We start from the raw sequence: 19,951 nt of genomic DNA, 5'->3' as shown, positions 1-19,951 counted from the left end.
GAGTAACGATAGTGCCTGGCGTATAGGTGAGTCAACAGGGCAACTATCCAATAAGGCAAGAGGAGGAGGACAAGATGTATGGGTAGGGTCGAGGGAGAACAGTAAGGTCAGCGCCCTCTGTGCTCCAGCCACCCAATCTGGCTGCACTTGATGGATTGAAATCTCTCGTGTCATCTCTTTCCATTCCCATTTTGGTGACAAGGGCGCAGGGATAGTGAGAGCTGCTGTAAATGATGGGATTTTAAAACCACGTTAGATCAACAAATCACCCTACTGATAATGTATGTGTCTATCTCTCCCACTAATACCCCTCCCCGCCTTCCTCGATCAGGGAGATGCTGGTGAAACAGGAGAGCCAGGACTTCAGGGAGAAGTTGGACCACCAGTGAGTTATCTCATTTTCTTTTCTTCATTTTTATATAAGAGCCAACAAACAATGAAAAGACGTGGGAAAGTACTGAAAAAATAGATTAATCTTTGTTGGCTTAACTACAAAAGCCTTCATCTACAGTGACCATGTACAACAAATAGCCCATTTATTTCTCATTCAAGTTGCCTTTGCTGTTTCCCTCTTGTTTTCTAAGAGCATCTCTTAAGTAGAATTGCTGACATGCTGCATATTTTTCTAGGGCCCAAGAGGAGAGCGTGGAGAAAAGGGAGAGGCTGGCCCAGCTGGTGCTGCTGGACCTCCTGGTCCTAAAGGTCCTCCTGGAGATGATGGTCCCAAAGGCAGCCCAGTAAGTTCTTTTCCACCTTTAGCTTCAACAAATGTTTTTTAGAGCATAAATCAGCACACAGAGGACGGTCATAGTGGTGTATCGGTAAATGTTTCATCTAAAAAAAAATAAAGTAATGCACCTTTTATTCAAAATCAGGGTCCAAGTGGTTTCCCTGGTGACCCTGGCCCCCCTGGAGAGCCCGGTCCAGCTGTACGTATGACTGGTCTATGAATAAACTGCAGACTCTTGTCTTTAGTGCAGAGCATCATGATTGAAGTTCTGCTCAATTCTGATGCAGGGCTTAGACGGTCCACCTGGTGACAAGGGAGATGATGGAGAAGCTGGTCAGGCTGTGAGTATTTGTCTAACTTTTCTACTGTGCTGTGTGTCATTACTGAAAAATTTAGATTAGAATTTAATTGAAATTTGTTTTATTTTAAACCAGGGCTCCCCTGGACCCACTGGAGAGTCTGGTCCCTCTGGACCACCAGGAAAGAGAGTAAGTACTGTCTTGTGCTCTTTGTTCCTGTTCCTTATAAAAGGTTGTCAGTGTCAAAATGCAAAAATGTTCTATCTGTATATCACACAATGTTAATCTTTGTCTTATATTTCTTTGAAATAGGGGTCTCCTGGACCAGCAGGGCCTGAGGGAAGACAAGGAGAGAAAGGAGCCAAGGTACAGCGTCCAAGAAATAATAGATTTTCTGTCTCTTCTTTGTTTACTTTGTGTGCCTGTAATATCAAAGTAACAATAAATGAGCAAGAATCAAACATTGGTTTGTGTGTTTCTGTGTGAAAGGGAGAGCCTGGCTTGGAAGGTCCCCAAGGAAAGACAGGCCCCGTTGGCCCTCAGGGATCACCTGGCAAACCCGGTTCTGAAGGACTCAGAGGGATCCCAGGCGCAGTTGTAAGTAGCGAGTTTCTCACCCACACATCACTTCATCACAATCATATTTTCATGTTGTGTAGCATTGCTGAAACAGTATATACAAACACAGTTTTCAATAAACAGAAAGGATGCATGTTAAGTGAAAACTGTGTAGGATGTAAGGGGTCCATATTATTTATAGAAACAGTGTTTTCCTTTGAGCTGGGGTTGAAAGTAACTGCATAATTGGCATTTCTTTGCAGGGAGAGCAAGGGTTACCTGGTGCTCCAGGCCCAGACGGACCTCCTGGACCTATGGTGAGGAGAAGTTCTTCCTGGCCTTTGAACAGAGACATGTTATCTAATATGTGATCTGATCTAAAAGACTGTTATCTCTTCTCCACTGTGAAATTTCTCTCACAGGGCCCTCCCGGTTTACCTGGTTTGAAAGGAGACTCTGGTGTTAAAGGAGAAAAAGTGAGTCAGTCCATTATTTGCCCAGCTGACCTGAAATGTTTAATTAGAGCATTAGCGTAATACTGAAACTAATGGATGAATGGATTTATTAACTGATGAGATCTGTTGTTTGCCAGCAGCCATGAAATCATTACCCTAATGATTGGAGGGTGTGCCAGATAGATATATTTGGTGCTAATGTCTGTGGCGTATCATTGACTGCTGTATTGATAATGTCTATACCGGTATGCTTTTCTCTGTCCTCAGGGCCATCCGGGTCTTATTGGTCTTATTGGACCCCCAGGTGAACAGGGAGAAAAGGGTGACAGAGGTCTTCCTGGTCCTTCAGGATCATCTGGTCCCAAAGGAGACACTGTGAGTAAATAAAACAACACTGGAGTCACGGGAAATGGCCCACACATGCTCACACAATGTATTTGTAATTCTGTGCACACAAAACAAACTGCCCAAGAGCAGCAATATTTATGCCATTAGTTAACCCATTGAAAGTTATCGACACTCTATTCAATATTTTTGGTCTTTTTAATTTAGCAAAGGCAAAATTTAGCCACCGGTGTTAATATCTCTCATGTCAGTCAATACTGTTGGTTCAGGAATGAACAAGACTCCTTCTGTTGTCACACAGCAGTTACGGATCTCTTTTTCCTTCAGGGTATTGCTGGTCCTTCAGGTCCACTTGGTCCCATCGGCCCTCCAGGATTACCTGTAAGACTTTGCTCATTTTATGTGTCATAGTACAGCAAGTGTGTAACTCAGGGTTAGGTAATTTCTGAGCCAGTATTGATTACTTTATCATCTTTGTGTCTTTAGGGTCCTCCAGGTCCCAAAGGTGCTAAAGGGTCATCGGTAAGTAATCTACTGAAAGCAGAAACAATAACAAGCATTTGTCATGACACCCATAAACTCATTTGCAGAGGTTAAGCATTTGTTAAATTTATCCTGCATAGGGCCAAACTGGACCAAAGGGAGAGAGTGGTATACCTGGACCTCCTGGACCTCCTGTAAGTAAATGCCCTAGTTTGGGAATTGTGTCATTATTCTGTATGATATGCTTAGTTTAAGTCATTATCATCTTGGTTTACGGATATTATAAATTCCCCATCCTTCTCTCTAACTGGCATTTGTCTCTTTCTCTTTCATCTCTCCGTAACAGGGCCCACCCGGTGACGTTATCCACCCACTCCCCATCCAGGCTCCTATTAAGGGCAGATCGCGTAGGAACATCGACGCCAGCCAGATGGTGGACGATGCGGCCGTGGACGCCAATTATAAGGACTACGATGACGGCATGGAGGAAATCTTCGGTTCGCTCAACTCCCTTAAGCTGGAGATTGAACAGATGAAGCACCCACTGGGCACACAGGGCAACCCCGCTCGTACCTGCAAGGATCTGCAGCTCTGCCACCCTGATTTCCCTGATGGTTTGTATCATATTTACTCTAAAAGGAGGCATTGTCTGAACCCTTTTCTCCACAGTTTTTAATTTCTCCACTGAAATTATTCATTATGCAGCAGCCTGCTAGAAATGTTAAAAGGAAAAACACTGCTACTGGGCACTACAGTCAGTTGTTTGTGTAGCTTCCTCATATGCCCAAGTGACACACAAATAGAATATGCCACCAAAAATCACTGAAATGCAGATTTTAGACCTTCAAATAATATACCCTGCTCAGCTATATATTAAGCTATGTATGCAGTGTGGTTAAAATATGGATATATAATATAGACTGTGCCTATGAAGACCAAGAACCATACCTTTTTAAAATTAGCCTCCTTGTGCAACAATGCACCGCTCCCAGTGCTCCTGCAACACCCGTAATGCTCCCTGAATGTCCCATTATTCAAGCATGTCAAGCACAATCCATAATGGCCACTGAACCTCCTCCACTCTGCCAATACGAGAATCTCTACACTTGAATTCCATTATGAGGAAGAGGAAGAAGTTGAAGCAAGCCAAATTTAGTACATAGGGTGAATGGGGAGCAACCATTGTGTTGTTTTGACCAAACAAGACGTGTGTAATCACCGCCTCAGGTTGTTAGACTAGATCTTCACCGTGACTGGCCGAGCCTCAGGGATGAATTCACAGTGCACAACAATGGAAATGTTGGACAAAACACTGAGCATGCTCTTGATGCACTCCTGACCTGAGGCACCTTTTCCAGGCTTGGATGCAGCGGAATCTTTCACTGTGAAAACTGCTGTTTCTTCCTTTTCCCATTTCCATCTTGTCATTTGTGAGGATTTGCTGCTTTGCTTTATCTTATCTGATGGTAAATTGAACAAGCCATTTCATGACATTCCCCTGGTCTACAGGTAATCTTGTCTGACATTTTAGAAACCAAAGGATTAATCGATTACTTGAGAAAAATCAACAGATTTATTGATAGTGCAAATAATCATTAATTGCAGCCCTGGAATCAGCCATCAATCATGTTTGCGTGCTTCATTTTGGATATATAGCATTAGCAGTTTATCCATCACAGCTACATGGCACTTGCAATTGCAGACAGATGGACTGATTTATTACAACTATTAAAGCATTTGCAGTTCACAATGTATCATCCATCTCTGGACAATGATGTTATCTAAGAGCAGGAATTACTTCTCAAAGATCAATGTGGGTTAAACCACATTAAACTGGGATGTTGCCTAATGAATAAGGTGTATGCCACATAATTGATTACCCCTCTTTACCCTAGTTTCCTGTCTGACTTTAGACTGACTAGTGCTGAAATTAAGGCAAAATGGAAGCAATAATCTTGAAAATAATATGTTAGTCTTGTATCACTAATGCAGAATTAAATAGAAAATGATAACCTCTTGTATATTGCGTTCCACCTTGTTTCCCTTAAACAATGTGATTTTAAAAGTCTGTTTTTCAAAGAAGGTTTGGTGACTTTCTACCTTCAAAACAATATTGGCAAAACATGGATTCAGAGGCCTGTATAGACACAGTGACATGATATTCATGTATAAAACCCAAGCACATGCCATACAGTGGGAGACATCGCCTTGAACTGAACGATTACAGCATGGGTGTCCAGTTACAGATGCTGCTCTATAATTGCTCTCTCCCTCTTTCTCTCTGCCTATGTTTTCTCTCTCTCTTCATCCTTCCAGGTGAGTACTGGATTGATCCAAACCAGGGCTGCTCTCGGGACTCCTTCAAGGTTTACTGCAACTTCACAGCGGGTGGAGAAAGCTGCATCTTCCCAGATAAGAAGTCTGAAGGGGTAAGTCTGGCCGCATGAACACCAGCACTCACAGAGTAAGCAGAAAATGTTGGGATTGAAAAAAAAAACATTATTTTCAGCCTACAGTCTGTGATTTGATTGACACTAAAATAATGTAAGCTGAACACTCCAGATAAGCAAATGACTCTCTTTTTCTTCGTATGTGGGACCAACCGCTGTGCATGCTGTATAAATAACCCAACATCTCAAGACAACAGTATTTGCAAGAGTAACTCCATTGTACCTCTTCATGTACCAGTATAATGAGCCTCCATGAGATTATCAGGCGTGTTGCTACTGAGAAGAACTGGGAGATGATTCACCAGGACTCCCCTGCACTTCTCTTGAGGACCCAAGTTATTTTACAAACAAAAAAAAAATCTCATTGTAGTTCGGACAGTTGGTACAAATGCGGGGAGAGGAGCCTCTCATTCAAACACACGCTTTCACTCTGACTCATCCACGCTCTATTCTTTTAGTGCCATTTTTAGAGAGAATGTCATTAAGGAGTTTATCACCCCTAAAAGCGTCTGGCAGGTGACAGGCACATTGAGAAGATTTTTGGTTCATTATGCATGAGTGTGTAGAGGAGAGGAGAGTAGCAGAGTGGTGAAACATAGGGAACGCTGTCTTTGACAAGTGGAGGGTTGTGTAATAGCACACTGCTACAGCCATTTTAATGATCCCCCTCACCAAGCCTCAGAGGAGCAGGAGTTTGCTTAAGCTCAGAATAATGAAGCAGACTTTTTATAGCATGCTGGTGATGGGCTGCTCTCATTTGTGTCAGGGGTGAAAAGAAAAGCCTGTGCTGTCAGTCTTTGCACAGAGACTAAAAACACTCCCACGTGTGCTTCAGACTGGCACAGATATTAGAAGAGCACGTACTTAAACTGTCCACACGCTTTATAGAATCACAGTCGCAACACTAGACATGCTACCTTTCAATCTGGAGAAGGAGAAAGTCACACCAAGGATATATTTTCTCCTCTCCTCAGTCCACTCCGGTGAAAACAGAGTGAAGGTCACCTTCAAGGCAGCATGGGTCTAATGTATGCCATCTCCCAGAGATAAGCCATCTCCGGCCCATCATTCATTAATGCATTAGGCTATTGATGACACTTCCATATCAAACCCTGCTCGCTAATTATAGAGAAATTCATCATTGTCATGGCTGAGACCATTAGAGCCGTGCCCCGTTGGCCAATCCACAGCTTTTAATGGCATAACAAAGTTAGTGCACCATGGCTGTGCAGCACTAACACTGAACAGCAGGGACAGAGGCCGCTCCATAAGAGCTCCGTGCACATGATCATTTCTTAATTAATCACTGTGTACTCATGAATTTTTCAGCAGCAATTAGCTGCCAGCTACAGTTTGTACTGTACAAAATGGCATAATGTGTTACAAAAATCTTCTGCCCTGGTCCAGTTGGTCTTCTTGATCTCAGTGAATGCTGGTTCAGGTCTTGAAGACTCCTCAGAGGACAAACACAAGGAGAAAGAAAAAAAAAAGCTGAGAGGGGATGTGGGATTTCTGTCAGATCTGTTTCCTTTCTTTAATACTGCTGTTTTTTCCTCCTCCTCCTCTGGCTCTTTATCGATCCATGCCCCCAGGCTAGGCTCACATCCTGGGTAAAGGAGAATCCTGGTTCCTGGTTCAGTGAATTCAAACGTGGTAAACTGGTAAGACTCCCGACTTTCCCTAGTCCTTTTCCCTTCCCTGAATGCCTCTTATATTTTACAGAGCAAAATGGCAAAATGGCCCAAAGACTCGCCAGGCACATGGTATAGTCACTACAAGAGAGGTTCCCTGGTAAGTGGCCCTGCCTGTGGTCCCAGAGTCCTGGCTGAGGCCTGGACTCTGTGTGCCTGAGGCTCTGCATGGTTCTGGTTCTGCCGTGTAAAGTATGTATTGGCACTTTGCTTGTTGGTTGTTACAGTATTGGGGTGCATGATTCAGCACGAGCTGCACTCAGCTTCAGTCCAACAACACAGGCGATGCTCTTACGTGGAAATGGAGGAGAGGTTTGTGGAATATACAGGCAAGAAATAATGTGATGAAGAAATATATTCGGCATCTAATGGAGTTTAACAAACAGAAAACAATGTATTGGTGTTTCACTGTGGAAACTCCAGACTATATTATCCACTCTGCCATACCTCTGCTACATTCAGAGAGCATCTCTTAAGAGTGACTGTGTGCCTTGACACTCCAACGACTCAGGAAGCCTCGGTACACCCATAGATGGTTGATTTAATAGTGTGGACAAACCATCTTGTAATGAATACATCACTTTAAACTTCTCCTTCCTACACATTTGTTTTTTGAGTTGTTCATCCCAACAAGTTCTCGCCTCAGCAGGTCATCTATCCTCCACAAATAGAGAAACATAAGTGTCACTCCCTCTCTGCTGTCGCCATTCAGCTGCACTCACATTCCCAATGTCTCCCTTAAACACTACTTATATCCGGCAGAGTAGCTCTGAGTCCAACAGGTCAGGCACTCAGTCACCACCCAGGGGCTTCTGGGTACTCAGTCACTGTTGACTTGCGACTGTGATGATAAAGAGGTAATGTTTCTCTGGCGATGTCGGGCTGGATCCTCACGCTGAGCGGGGCAGGGAAGGAGGGAGGGGGGAGATGAAGAGTGGTGGGGTAAGTCAGGAAAGCATGGAAGTACCCAGCCACTCAGAGGATGAAGCTGAGTTTTAATCTGAGCCACAGTGCCGGCACTCATAGATATAAATTACACAATGAAGCCCTCGTTGTGTATATCCAGTGATTAATTAGCCAATTAAATCAATCATTGGCACTAACTTGTTGCCCAAATAGATGGGGATGATGATTAGCTCTCTCTGTTAATGTCAAGTTTGAGTGTCAGCACTCTGGATTCTTATATGCATGTGTGTGTGTGTGTGTGTGTGTGTGTGCGTGTGTGTGTGTGCCTGTGTGTGTGTGTGAGCGTTCGCTTGTGTGCAAGAACAAAGTCGAGTAAGAACACCTCTAGACTCATAGATCACGGTTTGCTGCTCTGGCTGCATGGCATGGATTCTGCATGTGCTCTACTCTCAGTAAGTCCTGTTTGTCTGAAAGACGAAGCGACCATGCGGATCTAATGGATTCCTGATGGTTGGTATGCAGATAGTCATTTACGGACATTAAAATGAACTGTGACTGGTTCCAAATCTGCTAAATCTTATCAGTCAGATTTACAAAGTGATATAATCAGCCTAATGGGATAAAACTCAGTATTCTGTAACATGAGCTTGAAAAGCGGGATACTGGGCTAATTATAGGTTAATTACCAAGCAATTAACATATCATTACTGCAACATATTTCCTATTAGGAGAATTATGTTTTCATGATTTTACCATAATTTGCTGATATTGGTTATACATTTTACATAATTACATCATTTAGATTTAAATTAGGTGTTTAGATATGCTGCGCATTAAGCCTTGAACATCGGTGCAGCTTCCAGATGTTAGTCCTTGGAAATATTCTGCACCGGTTCTCCTCTTCTAAACATTTATACATATTTGTACTTAAGGATAAGACTGGTAAAATTTAATGTCTTTTACATTGTCAACTAATTTCATAAAAGACCAAAACCAACAAGGAATTAACATACTAATGAGTATTGTGTGCCTAAAGCCTGATACAGACCTGAAATAGTGTAAATACTCAGTAGTGCACTAAATCTGTATTTATTTGCAGGTGAAAATAGACCCACACAAATGTGCTTATTGATGTTTTTTTTTTTAGTTATTTTTGCCAAAAACTGCAGTACTGTCTCGGAGGAAAATGTTGCTGCTCACAGTAGTCTTTTCTTTTTCTCATTAGAAATAAATCATCTTCTTATTTGGAGATTACTGCAGAAGAATAAACCATTCTAAGACAAATTACCCTGTCCAATTTTAGAGCATCGGGATAAACACAGGATTTATTTTTTGACTGTCTTCATATGCTTCTCAGAGTTTTCTCTTGTAAAACCTTATGGAGCAATAAATAGGAAAATAAGTGAAAAATCCAAGCTGACGTTGGGGGAGATGCAGTGTATACAGAGCTAACACAAAGACACAGACAACCATCACCACCCACATCTGCAGCCAGTTTAGAATCACCCACGAACCTACCAAGCATGTCACGCTGAGAGAACATGCAAACTGTACACAGAAAGGCTCCAGCAGACCACCAGGTTTGAGAAACATGAAAAAAACCTTCCATCCACACAGATGTGCACTGAAACAGAAAACAAAAAGCATACCAGCAATTCTTCATCTACATTTACTCAGCTACGATGCACCATCATATTGACCTTCATGCATCCACAAGGACATTTTCATCCCTGTCATTTTTGATTTTTAGATCATTTTGGCCACATTAATGCATTTGGCGTAAAATTTGGTAAAGGTGTGTATTTTGATGTGGACATTTTTGTCCTTGAGGTCATGAGTTTTAAACATTGTAGTGCATTCAAAATAGTAGTGCATCAGAATCAACACTGACCCATCCTAGATTGAGATTATCAAAAAAAAAGAAGAATTTTCCTCTTGGGTCTTACTGTATAGGAAAAAAAATACTTCTTCTGTTTTGTTTTCAATAAAAACAACTATGGCATCATGCACACAAACTGAGATTACAAGCATTGACATCCTGAAAATGAATGATTGTTTGATAATTATGATCAGAACCGATGCCGATTAAAAATGAAAAACAGTATTAGTATAATTGTTTTTTGACATAATTTCTGACATTCTTGTCCTTAAATGTAACTTTTTAAAACTGACACTTAAGGATTAAGAATGTTGCCGCCACAGTTACATAAAAACTACAAAGTTACACAGAAAATTAACAAAAGCAGTGCAGTTGACTCTGTTACATTTATTTTAGCATTGGTAATGTTAGCCAGTGGTAAGTCTGGAAAAAGACCCCAGAAATGGCCACTGATGATCTGAATAACTTCAAAGTCAACACTGCAGCTCCTCAGGTTCCCACCAACACACACACCAAATCTGAAGCAAAACGTATGTACGGTTGTCCAGATATGTCAAGAACAGACAGACATACAGACAGATTCCTGCATTTATTAGTGAGATTTGTGGCAAATCAATGAGAAGCGAAGAAGATTTGAGAATTGAATGTGACCACTGAGATATATTTGTAATATTCTACAGGCTCATTTAGAAGCCAGTCAGGTTTTCTAATTAAACTCACTTATATCAAGAGATGATGTTTTCCACCATGTACAGATCAGTGCAGTGAGAGAAAAAAAATGGACATTTTAAGATCTTAAATTGGGATTAGATAAAGATGAGAAGGAAGCAAAGTCTCAGTTATGCTCATTTATGTTGATGAGAAATAGTCTGCACAAGAAAGATAACTTTTTTAGATTTTTCCTTTCTTCTGGGTAAAGTACAGAAATATTTTTCAAACACAACTAGAAGTTTTGCTTTTCAATCCACAGTGCAGAACTTTTGTCTCCCCCTTCTTGCAGTGGAAGTAATGACAAAAACACTGTGGCCTTATATGCTTTGCTGTTGACTGTAATCCTTCCACTATACGTCGTTTCTTTTTTATCTGGAGCATTTCAAACTTTTCTTGATGCCTTCCAGGTTTATCCAGAATTTGCTCCTCCAGCCAAGTTACTTTAACTCTCCTCGTCTCCATCGCTACAGTTGTTCCAAAGCAATGATTGCTGGTTGATTTAAAATGCACTGTTGCTGGTGCACCAGTGAGGGAGTGTCACCACAGAAAGCAGATTTAAAACTCAGCTGGAGAGATTTACCTGCTTCTGATAGGCTTAATCAGCATTGTGTGAACTGGGCTCAGAAGTAACAGATGTTAATTTATATGAAAAAGTCCCACAGTCTAGGTCCAAAGATTTACACCCTCGGTATGACTGAACGGGCATTTTGCCAAAAACAAGTAATTCAGAGACAAACTCCCACATTGTTGGTTTGGGTCTTTTCATGGGATTATTAACTTGATTAACGCCAGCCTGATGCTTTAATGGCTAGATCAGTATGCACTCCTATATTATCAGCAAATGAAGTTCAATTAGTTTTGTCTGTGCCGCCACAGGGCATGGTAGTATATTAACGCTGTATCCTTAGATGACACCTCTTATTGACTCCGTTGTCAATAAGAAACACGTCCTAGAAATCCCAATACGGCAATAAAACAAGAATATAAATTACTTGTCATGAATTAAAACGGCTCCCGAGCGACAAAAACAGTGCACAATATAGACATGACAGTGTGTCAGTAAATCTTTTAAGTATCTTCAGGATGTTCTTCCTCTTGGCCCACTCATTCTCTGTACTATTCCGTCTTCCTGGTGTTGAATTTTTGATGCTTAACTCCATCTGTGTTTCTGTTTCTTTGCAGCTTTCCTACGTGGATGCAGAGGGCAACCCCATCGGCGTGGTCCAGATGACTTTCTTGCGGTTGCTGAGCGCAGCAGCCAGGCAAAACATGACGTACAACTGCTACCAGTCGGTGGCCTGGCACGACCAAGACCAGGACAACTACGACAAGGCCATCCGCTTCCTGGGCTCCAACGATGAGGAGATGTCTTATGATAACAACCCCTACATCCGTGCCCTGGTCGATGGCTGTGCGGTAAGTCGATGAAATGTGTGTGTGGGTTTGTGTTTGTGCGTCTCTGGGTGGCTGGCAGAGTGCTTTTGATGAACGCTGTTCAGAAAATTCTGTTTCTGTTGTCTTTGTAGAGGCTCAGTTACTAAGAACCCTGTGATGTTTTTATTTTTAAAGAATGTTTCTCACACACTAATCCTCCCTCCTTCTCTCTTCAACAGTTGAAAAAGGGCTACGAAAAGACAGTACTTGAGATCAACACACCAAAGGTGGAACAGGTGCCATTTGTGGACATCATGTTCAACGATTTTGGCGGTTCCACGCAGAAGTTCGGATTCGAAGTGGGGCCCGTCTGTTTCATCGGCTAAGACTTTTTACTGAGCAAAATGGAGAAAAAAAAGCATATTTTTGTTTTCTCAGAAAAAAACAATTGAAAAAGAATAGGACAATTCTATTTGTAAAAAAGTAACTTTGTTTTTTCCATAAAGCAACAAGTATGAGTAAAATGAAATCAAGTTGAAAGTACAGTGAAATTCTATAGGAACAGAGGAAAACGAAAATAACCTTGAAACCTCAGTGTGCCTTCTCCATCACATGCAAGTTTTGAAACTGGATGTCAGATCCTGCCTCCTACACAGCACTCGCACACACAACCTAGCCCCATGCCATCACACTTGATTTTGACTTTCTTTTGTCCAAAACAACGAAGGCGACCCTGAGAGCTGCAGCCGTTCCAGACGGTCGCAGTATTTGCCATGGACTCCATCTGATTTGGCTCTTTTCTTCTCTCTAGTTTTGATCTCATGTTTTCCCTCATCTCCCTGGCTTTTTCCACTCGTCTTTTGTTGGTTTGTTTGCTCATTCACTACGGGAGCTTCGTTTGTGCATAATTGTCTCCCCATTCTCTTGGAATGGACCTTATATATATATATAAATATATATAAATGATTTTTATGTTTGTAAGTACATTCTGTATATTTTTCCTGGTAATTTTTATTGCTTCTGGCTTCAAAACATGCATGTGACTTTATTAATTGTGAGGTAGGAGACCATGGATACGGGGATAACAGCTCAAAAGTGTAGAAACAAAGCGAGGAAATTCGACTTGTAAATTGAAAGACGAAAAAGAAAAAAAATTGGTAAGTCCTGTCTTTTTGCAGTTGTGGAGCACACCTTGTTGTAATTTAAGAACAGAATGGAAATAAAAGACGAAAACAAGCTCTGTGATATTATGTGACAGTTGATTTGCAGACAAACAGATAAAAAAAATACATTCCTCCTTTTGTGCCCTCTGAACTGAACACCTACCTTGGTGGCAATATCATTAACTTAATAAACAGCTTCTGTATTTTTTTTTTCCTGAAGTATTCATCTATCTGACTCTACGGTGGGAGATGATGTCACATTTTAATGAGAACACAAAGAAATCAAAACCTAGGTGCTATTTTCTCTCTTCTGTGGTGCTATGTATTTTTCTAGTATGTGTTGTTTGAATGAAAGAAAAATTTGTAGCGATCATACTCCATCACCGGCAGCCCCTTGACTCGCTTAACCACCATGTCTGACGCAGGTGGATCTTAGCTGCATCCTTTAGTTTTATTTTAATGTTCAGTGGTGGTATTTGCATGCCATTTCTCTACATATCCACTCGCAGATCAGTGCAGCATGGCGCCGTATGTTATATCTACTGCTTCAGCGGACCGCACAGATAAGAAAACGTGTCCGACGCTTGTACCAAATGTTGGAATAACAAGAGGAAACTGAGATGGTGCTATTGGCTTTACATATCGTTGCTTTGTGACCCTGCAATTTTTTTTTTTTTTTTTTTTTTTGTTGGCTCTTGCTGTCAGATCATCTGTGCCACATCAAACTGATGGAGTTGAAAAGTGGACATGTTGTGATTGGGCCAAAGGGATATGGTCCAAAGTTTTGTTTGGTGTACGAGACCCTAAACCCTTCCACCAAAGGTTATATATCTAGCTTTAAGTGGCTCAACATGGCTTAAAATCATTTCTATGTGTATGGGAAACAACTTGAAAAGTTCTTTTTCTTGATTTAGCCACAGGAGAAGTCACCAGATTAGCCAGATGGAATGAGTTTCATCATGCAGCGTCAAAAAATTGCTTGTTGGTCTATTTTTGCCCTCATTGTAATATTGCTCTTTGTTCAAACTATGCACTCTCTATGCTTATGACCACTAGTATCTACCACAGAATTTTTACAGCTCTTCATACATAGGTTTCTTTTGTTTCCTTTTTTTTATCTTCAAATATGTGACTTGAACCATTTCTGTTAAGGAACTCAATATGCTTGTAGATCTTTGGCTTTATTTTTCATTGTGATGCAGTACACCCAAATTTAACGCTCAATAAAAACGGACAAACTGATTTTTTGTAAATTTCCAGAACCAGCAGTGATGCTGCCATTGTTTTTGTTTTGTTTTATTTTTGTTTTATTTTGTAGATTTCCGTTTGTCTGTCTGTTTTTGTTTGTTTTCACAGTCTTGTCAAACCTGTGTAAGGATAGGAAGATAGAAGATATATTGGTTTTTATGTCAATAAATTCAAGTTTACTGTGGCCATCCACTCTTGTATGTCTTTTGAAGCATTAAAACCTATCTGTATGCATGAAATTGTAAAGTTTTTTCTCGTGTTATAACTTTGTAGCGTGACATGATCTCCAGTCCACGTTTTTAACTCATCAGGATCCATCAGTTTTTCAATGAGTCATGTCCACAATTGTGAAGTGGAGAGAAAATGATGAACTTGTAACTCTACCAAAGCCAATGTTCGTTTGTAGTATATTTATTGTATTATTTAAAATAAAAAAATAAATGTTAAATGATACCATAGTGTAAGTGTAAGAGGCCCCCTCTTTACATGCACACAGGAGAACAAAGTTAATGTCTAAAGGTTATTATTATGCTATTTTACACAAGCAATACAATGCATTTGGCCACACCCATTTAAATCGTCATGTTTTCTTGTTTACAACCTGTGGACGTGTGTGTGTGTCTGTGTGTGTGAGAGAGAGAGATAATGTGTTTTTAAGGTTAAATCAGCCACAACGTAGAAACACCAACAGGCCAAGTGTACAACATTGATCATCTCTTTACAAGGCAAAGCTCTGCTGGGAAACCTTGGGTCCTGGCATTCATCTGGATATTACTTTGCCACCTAAACATTGCTGCAGATAGAGTACACCTCACAATGTCAACCACACATTCCGACAGCGGTGGCTTCCCTCAGCAGAACACTGCACACTACCCTACTGTAAAAACTGCTCAGAAACAGCTTGAGGAACATGACCAAGAGCAGGGCATCCAAACTCCCCAGATCCTAGCAGAACTCTTCGCTCTCAGACTGCAGGCTTACTTGTTGTTCCTAGAATCTCTAAAAGTAGAATGGGAGGCAGAGCCTTCAGTTATCAGGCACCTCTCCTGTGGAACCAGCTCCCAGTTTGGGTTCGGGAGGCGGACACCCTCTCTATTTTTAAGACCAGGCTTAAAACCTTCCTTTTTGACAAAGCTTATAGTTAGGGCTGACTGGGTGACCCTGACGGGGTATGCTGGTGTTTTCATTTGCACAACTGACTTCCCCTCTTGACGTCCCTTTAGTTTGCCCCTAGTTATGCTGCTATAGGCCTAGGCTGCTGGGGAACCTCTCTTGAGGCACTGAGCCCTTCTCTAACTACCTATGTATTTACTATATATACCATTATTGCATTACATTCACTCTGTTTCTTTCTGTGTCCTTTCTCCGAGTGTCCCTGGTCCCAGAGCTGGATGCTGGATGCTTCAGATGTGTGGCTGTGTTTTATGGTCCTTGTGTCCCACCCCCCCACCTCTCTATCTCTACCCCTCTATCTGTATCCCTCTATCGCTACCTCTCTACCTCTACCCCTCTACCTCTATCCCTCTACCTCTATCCCTCTATCTCTACCTCTACCCCTCTACCTCTACCCCTCTATCTCTGCCTCTCTACCTCTACCCCTCTACCTCTACCCCTCTATCTCTACCTCTCTACCTCTTCTGTCCCTCTCAACCCGCCCGGCCAGCAGGCAGATGGGTCCCCCCACATTAGAGCCGGGTTCTGCTCGAGGTTTTTTTCCCTGTTAAAAGGGTGTTTTCCTTGCCACTGTCGCCTTTTGGCTTGCTCTCGGGGTCAGGCATATGGGTTCTGTAAAGCGTCTCAAGACAATTTGACTGTAATTGGCGCTATATAAATAAAATTGAATTGAATTGAATCCCAATCCGATCAAACATCCATGGATGCACCAGAGCAAAGGACCCAGACGATCCAGACTCCAGAGGATCCAGGACACCCTCAGAGGTCCCATACCCACAGATCAGAACTGTTTTGGTGACACAGCAGGAGCCTTTGCAACATTAGACAGGTCTTAATGTTGTGGCTGAGCAGTGTAAATACTGTAAATGCTTAATGAATGATTGGTTGTCTGTTCAAGCTGCATAATAGTTAAGGTTATCAATTGCACTACAATGTGTTTTAATAGTATCAAACAATTCTAGCTCCACAGATACTACACAAGAGGGAAGACCTCAGCCTGCATCTGATCATACCTGCATTCATCCATGGATAATTCCCCGCAGATGCCTCCAACAAACGGCGGCTTCATGGCTAGGCATTTTCGGACTGCTAATGTACAGTATGTACTTCAAGCTAATTTTTCTGCACTGCTTGCAACTTATGATAAGCAAAAAAGAAAATATGTATCATCCGCTGTGTGCATTCCATGCAAACCTTCAGCGATCGTTATAATGAAAGATGTGTTTTTACTCCATCATGCGCTACTAATTTCAATAATCTGCAAAGCTTTGATCAAAACTGTGCTTGGTGGAGATGACTTGCAGCGAGTGTCTCATTAAGAAAAAAAAAACTTGCACAGTGTGCATTTAAGATTAGCACTGCAAAAAAAATAAATAAATGAAAAGTTGTCCTGCATGATACCGTGATCAATATTTAATGACGTGTTTACAGGATTTAGAACGATCAGAATGCATGGATTCTACTGAGGCAGCATCTTGCGTGAGTAAAGCAGAAACCAAAGTGAAAAGTTAATTCCTCATCTAAGCACAGAAGTACGCACAATGGCAGCAGTGATAAGTGGGGCAGGGAAGTGGGTTGGGGATGAGGGGAGAAACAAGGCAGGGATTTAGCTCCGTCCAATTATGGCAACAGGTGATATGTCAACAGACTACAACAGCACCCGGGTGTAATAGGCTTGTGAGACACTTTGGAAGGGCAGACTGAGGATGTGATGAGATTTAGGATGGAGGCAGGGATCAGTTCATGCACTTGGAGCAGTGCAGTATTTGAGGGAATTTACAGTAAAGAAAATGCATCACCAAGTGCTGAGTGTATCAGGTAATATTTGAGCAGCTCAAGTCAAAGAGCTCAGGGATGAAATAAGTGAAACTTTGAGGTTTTACTACACCGTAAAAATTCTTTAGTATGACTAAAAGTCTTAGTTGCAATCAGCAAAATGTACTTAAAGTAAATATTCTCACACAGAAGAATGTCCCCTGTGAGCAATAATGAAAAGTAACTAAGTACATTTACTCAAGTACTGCACTTAAGTACAATTTTGAGGTACTTGTGCTTCAGTCAAGCATCTCCATTTTACGCTCTTTTAAACTTCCACTCCACCACATCTCAGGGGGAAATATTATACTTTCTGCTCCACTACATTTAATTCGCAGCTTTAATGTTGACTTTTAGGTTGGAGATTTTACAGAATGGATGAAAACAAGCTTTTAAAGTACAACATGCTCTTAAAGGTTAAACCAGTGTTCTCCAACCTTTCTGGCTTCTTACAAAAAGCAATTCATAGTCAGGCTATCATTTGAGATGTCTATGAGTTTTTAACAGCTCAATCCAATAGTGATTTTTTTTTTCTCCTGTAAGGTCCCACAAGGTTTAATTTCAATAAGTGATCCAACATCTCACCAAATATCAAAGATTGGAGGCAAAGTCCAGAAACTGAAAACAGATTTGTTTGTCACAACTTTAAAGGAGGGCTTTCCCTTACAATGGACTGTTGTTAAATTGATGTATTGGTACTTTTAGTTAAGTAAAGGATCTGAAAGCTCCTTCTACTGCTGCTCTGAGCAATATGTCATATTAGTGCTGTAGCTGGTGGAGCTGGTTTCAACTGCTTTGTATACATTCAGTAGTACAAAGGCTCCCAACTACTTTTTGACATCTGGAGACATTAGATTAAACAAGAAAAGCACTCAGAGAGCGCAGTACTCCACCAAGGCTGCTCTGTCGTTGTATCATTTCCAACGGCTGAAATGTTTTTTAAAAAAGTCGTGGCAGAAATCACGGCACCATAGAATGTGGCCATTTAATATAGATGTACCCACAAACAAAATGACGTTGCACTGAGTGTAGGCGTGTGATATGAATGTATACGTTATGTACGGATACCGAATCGCATCACCTAAATATTTAGTGGATGGTGGGAATTGATGGGACTCAGAAACACGCCCACAATTTATTCAACTGTTCCTCATATCATTTCTGACGGATAAGTCCCAATCAGTCCACAGCCATGGATTTGTAGTAAGATCGCAATCATGTGATCGTCAACAGGCAGCTGATGTAGTGTTCACTTGTAGTCATAGTTACAGTGGCGCTGTGCTGCTGTCTCGCAATGATACAGAAATCTTTAACAAATCCATGGATCCAGACTATAAGCTGCATCACTGCCAAAATCTAATCAGGTGGTCCTTGTGTCATTTCTGACCTTCTCTGAAAATTTCATCCAAATCTGTTAATAAGTTTTTTTGATTAATGTTGCTAACAAAGAGACAAACAGACAAACCAACGGCGACCCTTACAGAACTCCATCGATGCTCCACCTCCTTGGTGGAGTAATAAATGTCTCTATCATGGTGCTGCAAACAACAAATATGACAAGGGGGCCCGACTAGATGCTGTTTTTTTTTCTTTTTGTAATCTAACGATCTAGTGGCTTATTGTACCATACAAGCTTCTGTTTTTTGTTTTAATGTTGAATCTTAAAGTTTTATGCCTTTGGGGATTTTCTCTTTCTTTAGAGTGTTATACCTTGTTGTGCATGTAAAAGGCCTGCAAACTGATAAAGCCAGAAGTCCACCCTAAAGGGAGTTATTCCCTCACACAGGAAACACTGATCCTTACTTATGTAAAATGCCTGAAGTCCAGGCTTTTCTTCAATTACTTATTCACATCACTGTGTAGCATATTTACATACCGCCTACCTAGCAGCTAGTTTGGCCCTCAAACAAAAAATGAGCAGTGTATCACAGTCGCTTACTAATTCCTCACTACAGCTGCATCTGCTAGGGCTACATCTCTATGCTCAGAGATCTGGGGTTACACTATGTAATCAGCATTGTTTTACTTTTGTGAGGACAGCTGACCAATCAGAACAGGCTGTTTTTTTTTTGTTTTTTTAAGGGTGGTCTAAAAGAGACAGGAGCCAAAACAGAATTATTTAGACGATGGTGAGAAGAGGTGTTGCAGCAAAAGTACAGTATGAGAATTAATTTTTTTGAACATTAAACATGCAAACAAAAAAACAACAACATATAATTATGAACCTCTAAATGTGCATCACATGGGCTCTCTAATTTGTAAAACATGACCGCCTTTGCAAAAATGCAGTGAAACACAAGAATGAAGTTTGATTACACAGAAATACTTCAGTACATACCGATAAGTGAACGCTAAAGTATGTGTTCTAAATACCATAGAGAAACAACTAATTGACTAATCAACATTTTTGGTTTAAATCGATACCCCAACCAATATGTGTCTTAGGAGGATTATAAAAACAGCAACACCGATTTCTTTATATGATCAAAATGCTTGATATATTGTTTGCTCTGAGGATATAAAGAGACTTTCAGCAATTATGTTTCTAAAAATACTTCTGGAATACTTTGCAAGTGTTGAATTTCTGAGGTACAAAAAGTCGACAGTAAATTTTTAAAGAAACGGTAAATAAAGAATGTGAGGTTTGGGATCAGCAAAAGTAGCAGCTGAA

The 19,951-nt window shown here is 41.0% G+C and overlaps 1 protein-coding gene across 5 annotated transcripts in view; it reads left to right on the top strand.

Annotated features, from left to right (window-relative positions):
- col5a1 (procollagen, type V, alpha 1) overlaps positions 1–14,750 on the top strand; it is a 92,009-nt gene extending 77,259 nt beyond the window's left edge. For 3 of the 5 annotated variants that reach the window (XM_055019464.1, XM_023281043.3, XM_055019466.1), the window contains exons 49-66: positions 332–385; positions 630–737; positions 876–929; positions 1,018–1,071; positions 1,165–1,218; positions 1,342–1,395; positions 1,519–1,626; positions 1,851–1,904; positions 2,010–2,063; positions 2,310–2,417; positions 2,715–2,768; positions 2,874–2,909; positions 3,011–3,064; positions 3,217–3,484; positions 5,187–5,299; positions 6,913–6,981; positions 11,690–11,923; positions 12,121–14,750. In XM_055019464.1, coding sequence (XP_054875439.1) covers positions 332–385; positions 630–737; positions 876–929; positions 1,018–1,071; positions 1,165–1,218; positions 1,342–1,395; positions 1,519–1,626; positions 1,851–1,904; positions 2,010–2,063; positions 2,310–2,417; positions 2,715–2,768; positions 2,874–2,909; positions 3,011–3,064; positions 3,217–3,484; positions 5,187–5,299; positions 6,913–6,981; positions 11,690–11,923; positions 12,121–12,267 — 1,677 coding nt within the window. In that variant the 3' untranslated portion in view covers positions 12,268–14,750. Of the gene's footprint in view, positions 1–331; positions 386–629; positions 738–875; positions 930–1,017; positions 1,072–1,164; positions 1,219–1,341; positions 1,396–1,518; positions 1,627–1,850; positions 1,905–2,009; positions 2,064–2,309; positions 2,418–2,714; positions 2,769–2,873; positions 2,910–3,010; positions 3,065–3,216; positions 3,485–5,186; positions 5,300–6,912; positions 6,982–7,042; positions 7,112–11,689; positions 11,924–12,120 lie in introns of all 5 variants that reach the window. The other 2 variants (XM_023281044.3, XM_055019465.1) reach the window with 1 other exon arrangement.
- Positions 14,751–19,951: the final 5,201 nt, after the last annotated feature.

The sequence above is a fragment of the Amphiprion ocellaris genome, chromosome 17 (assembly GCF_022539595.1).
Source record: "Amphiprion ocellaris isolate individual 3 ecotype Okinawa chromosome 17, ASM2253959v1, whole genome shotgun sequence".
Taxonomy (NCBI): Eukaryota; Metazoa; Chordata; class Actinopteri; family Pomacentridae; genus Amphiprion; species Amphiprion ocellaris.
The sequence above is the reverse complement of the archived record's forward strand: the minus strand, read 5'-3'. Positions and strand labels throughout refer to the sequence as shown.